The sequence below is a fragment of the Acyrthosiphon pisum genome, chromosome A1 (genome assembly GCF_005508785.2).
Source record: "Acyrthosiphon pisum isolate AL4f chromosome A1, pea_aphid_22Mar2018_4r6ur, whole genome shotgun sequence".
Taxonomy (NCBI): Eukaryota; Metazoa; Arthropoda; class Insecta; order Hemiptera; family Aphididae; genus Acyrthosiphon; species Acyrthosiphon pisum.
Genome location: NC_042494.1, coordinates 44,072,546 through 44,076,611, shown reverse-complemented (window position 1 = coordinate 44,076,611; position 4,066 = coordinate 44,072,546). Strand labels below are relative to the sequence as shown.

The window sequence follows — 4,066 nt, the reverse complement described above, 5'->3', positions numbered from 1 at the left end:
AGATAGGGGCAAATGCCCACCTTGCCCCCCTCAAATGACGCCACTGCTTCAATATCTATATAACATAGTTGTAATTAAAACAAAATATAAGCTATAAACAAATTATATTTATGTAATTATTGTAATCCATAAATAATATTTATTAACTATTTATAAAATAGTGAACATTCACATAAACATAAATCCTATACTCCTATACAGGATTGATTATGTATTAGATCTCACAAAGTACATAAATTATTATTATATAACGCGGGATGAGGTGAATCGCACAAATTAAATAATAATTACAAGTAAATAATACAATTTATTTATGTACATGACGCTGACCTCAGCTCCTTGTCTGCTGAACGCGATTTAAAACGTTGCCACGGTTACGAGTATCATATATTATTGAAAAAACTAAGTGATTATATCAATCCACTGTAGGTGGAATTAAGTAAAAACGACAAACTTGGTATAACTTTGATACTTTAGAGTTAAATCATACACTTACGTACAAACAGCACGGGGTCCGTAATCTACCGCAGGTAGGTAGATTGCTTACCTGATAATATACTGTTGCGAATCGAATTTTAATTCCGGGCAACAGAAAAGTTAAGATAAATCTAGGACATCATATACCGAATGTTAAATGACGCATTGAACAATTAACGCATTTGAGTCACATACAGTTTGTACATTTAACGGGTAACGAAGTGCATGGGATCAGCTAGTTTTAATATACAAAAATATCACAAGCGCGGGCACCGGCAGTTCTGCTGTTGTTGTGTAACTCGGCAAGAGCGTAAGTGCAACGGTCACGCGTTTGAGCAACTGAAGGATTGGTTCTATTAATCGTACATTTAGTAGGTACGTTACGCGTGGGTCAAAGAGGTCTGGACATTCTAACCGGCAACCGACCTTTTTATTCTATGCCATATAAGTCTAGGTTGCAAAACCTATCAACTTGGTAGTTCTTGTCAAAGAGTAGAGTGGCCTTTGCAATTCAAGATCCTTTCCTACGTATTCGGTATTTTCAGCCTAACTATACTATCTTCAAACTTCTTCTCCTCCCTTCTCCTACCTTCTCTCACAACTGCACAGGTTTAGCCATCCTCTTCCTACACCTCCATATGATCGGTATTCTGTCTATCCACCTATTTTTCAGTCTTACATAAAATTATATATCAGTAAAAAAATACGCTGAAAAAGAAGATTTTATATATTTTAGATTATATAACAAATAAAATTAATCGATACGATTATGTTAAATTTTTAAATAATGTTGTTAAATAATCAATTATCATAATAATTATAATAAAATATATTATTGTGAAATATTTAATAATTAATACCTATACCTATCTATGGTATAAACTATAATTATATAAACTACGCTACAAATAGTTGTAAATACTAATACAAATGAGGTATAATGTAAATTAAATAAAAAGATTAATAATAATATTATATTGTTTTAAATACTTCATGCAAACAGCAAACCTAAACGGCGTATAGTATAGGCAAATAAGGTACTTAGGTACCTATTAAACTTATCGTGGTGAAATGAAGACGGGGTTTGGATTGTTCGGGATCACGTATTTTATACATTTTTGGTCGGTTCCTTATCATTTTTCGGACAACTGCAGCGGCGGCAGCATGCTGTTGATCCACTGTTGTCACAGCTTTAGATAGTACCACGTCAGTGTGATAACTGGGATTATAGTGATAACGATATCAATGCATATTCTACGGTTTTCATAAACCAAAATACAATACGGTATTCTTATTTTTTTCTTAGTTTTCAAACTTTGAAATATAATAATAATACAACAGTATTATTGTTGGCTGGTCGCTGGTGGGTACATTGTGTTCTATGTAAATAGGAACACTTGATTATAATATATTATTATTTTATTATTTATTATTATTATTATTTTGAATTTCTATATATATAATATTATGGTCTTATTCTTTTGAAACTTTCTTATTATAGATGATTTCTATGATTGCTACATTGTTATAACACCCGTCACCCATGTGTCGAATTGGCTATGACAACTTGGTTAGTATTCTATTATAATATTTTGTTTTTTAGGTATTTTCTTAGATTATTTATTTTTACTTATCATAAGTAATATCTAATTGGCACTAGTTTTCAAATCCACTATATTTAAATACCTATTATAAGAATTTCATTTTTTCCGCAGATATGGAAGCAGACCATGAAATACTTCACAGTATAGATAAAACTTCCAAGCTGAAGTGTTTGTCATCACATTCTGAGAAGAATGTCCGCAAGACAAAATATTGTAAGCGCCCCGGGTTGGTTTACAAGAATCTTATAAAAAATCAAAATGCTATACAAACAAGTCACTATTTTGAATCGACATGTAGTGGTCAATGGATTCCTCCTAGATCTCCTTATGCTCTTATACAGGAAGACTTGTTTCACAATCCATGGCAACTGTTGATTGCTACTATATTTTTAACCAAAGTAACTGGTAAATAATTGTTGGATTCTTTCACACATAATATCCATTTTTACAACACCTTTTTATGTAATGAATTTTTGTTTTTGGAAATTTTCAGCAAAACTTGCTATTCCAAAAATTCACACATTTCTACTGAAATGGCCAACACCCGAAGATGTGACTAAAGCAGATCCCCAACAATTACTTAGTTCAGTGGAGAATTTAGGATTAGAAAATACTCGTGTTAAAACTATAAAAAGATTTACAGGTAAATATTATAATAAATCAAATTATATTCTAATGTTAGCATCACTGAAGACTAATATTTTATCTACAGCGGATTTCTTATTAAAAAATTGGAAGTACCCGATAGAGTTGTATGGAATTGGCAAGTACGGTAATGATTCATACAGACTTTTTTGTGTGAACGAATGGAGAAAAGTACAACCCGATGATATACTGTTATCAAAATATAAAGACTGGCTAACGTTAAATGAGAAACAACTTGGAATTTGAGACTCTCATTATTTTGCAATTTAATTTTAGGTACTACTACTGTGTATATTGAATTTTAAATGTTTTGTTATTGAATTTGTAGTAATCACTGAATACTTCTACACAGTTATTATATTTTACATATTTTTTGTTTTATATTTTTGTCTATCCATAATTTGGTTCCGTGTTAAAATGTAATCTTTAGAACAAAATTTGTGTGGTCAATGTTATATGCATACCTACATACATTTTATACCTATATAGTTTGAGGTTTAAAATTAAAATTTTCTATATCCTTTGTTCAGAGTCGTTTTTTGTACCTATATGATAATTTATTGATCATTGAATTTAAATTTAATTCATCCATTAATCATACCATTACTCCTACTCGATGATGAGTTGTATACAAAACTTACATCCAGCACTCAGCAGAAGCAGTTTTCAGAACTGTGTTTCATATAGCTTTCAAATTCAATTTTAATATCCATATTATAGGTTATTACTTATTATAGTATATGACAGCAACCAACTTAATTACTAAGTACACTAAAAATATTCTATATAGCTCAATAAATTCCCAGTTATTTAAAATAATAATATTGTCTATTATAATAATAAGGTATATTTATCTTGTATACATTTTGCTACAATTTATTGTACTAATAATTAAAATATAAACTATATACCTACACCTAAATAAGGTTTTAATGTATTATAAAACTATTACCCTAATCAAAACTACACGCAGCAGCATCAGCATATTATTTTAAGTTTTTACTAGAAGTAGGTATAATATAATAAAGAAGGGAAAAACTGCCACAGAGAATAAATTACTCGTGGTAAACCAGATTACCTTCTTATAATATTATACAATATGTCAAATAACTAAAAATTCAGTAATTCTAAATTACAATTCAAAATGCAATGCAGATAATATATTATGATATATTATATAATATGATAGATACATGACATATTACATAGGTACATCGTTTATCTATGTTGTTACTTGTTTATTTATTTTCTGTTATTTAATTAAATCAATTTGGTTGGTTCTTAGTTATTTTTTTATGATATTGTCACCACCCTACATAGGCGCAAATAGGGGGGGGGGG

General features: G+C 29.7%; 2 protein-coding genes across 2 annotated transcripts in view; one reads left to right on the top strand and one right to left on the bottom strand.

The window, feature by feature from the left end:
* The window catches only part of LOC100159077 (uncharacterized peptidase C1-like protein F26E4.3), a 14,523-nt gene that overhangs the window by 6,460 nt on the left and 3,997 nt on the right, over positions 1–4,066 (bottom strand). The window lies entirely within an intron of this gene.
* On the top strand, positions 1,687–3,251 carry LOC100569393 (methyl-CpG-binding domain protein 4). The gene is made up of 5 exons (XM_003244866.4): positions 1,687–1,840; positions 1,979–2,047; positions 2,193–2,486; positions 2,575–2,724; positions 2,794–3,251. The coding sequence occupies exons 3-5, from the start codon at positions 2,195–2,197 to the stop codon at positions 2,970–2,972; spliced, it is 621 nt and encodes a 206-aa protein (XP_003244914.1). The 5' UTR covers positions 1,687–1,840; positions 1,979–2,047; positions 2,193–2,194; the 3' UTR covers positions 2,973–3,251.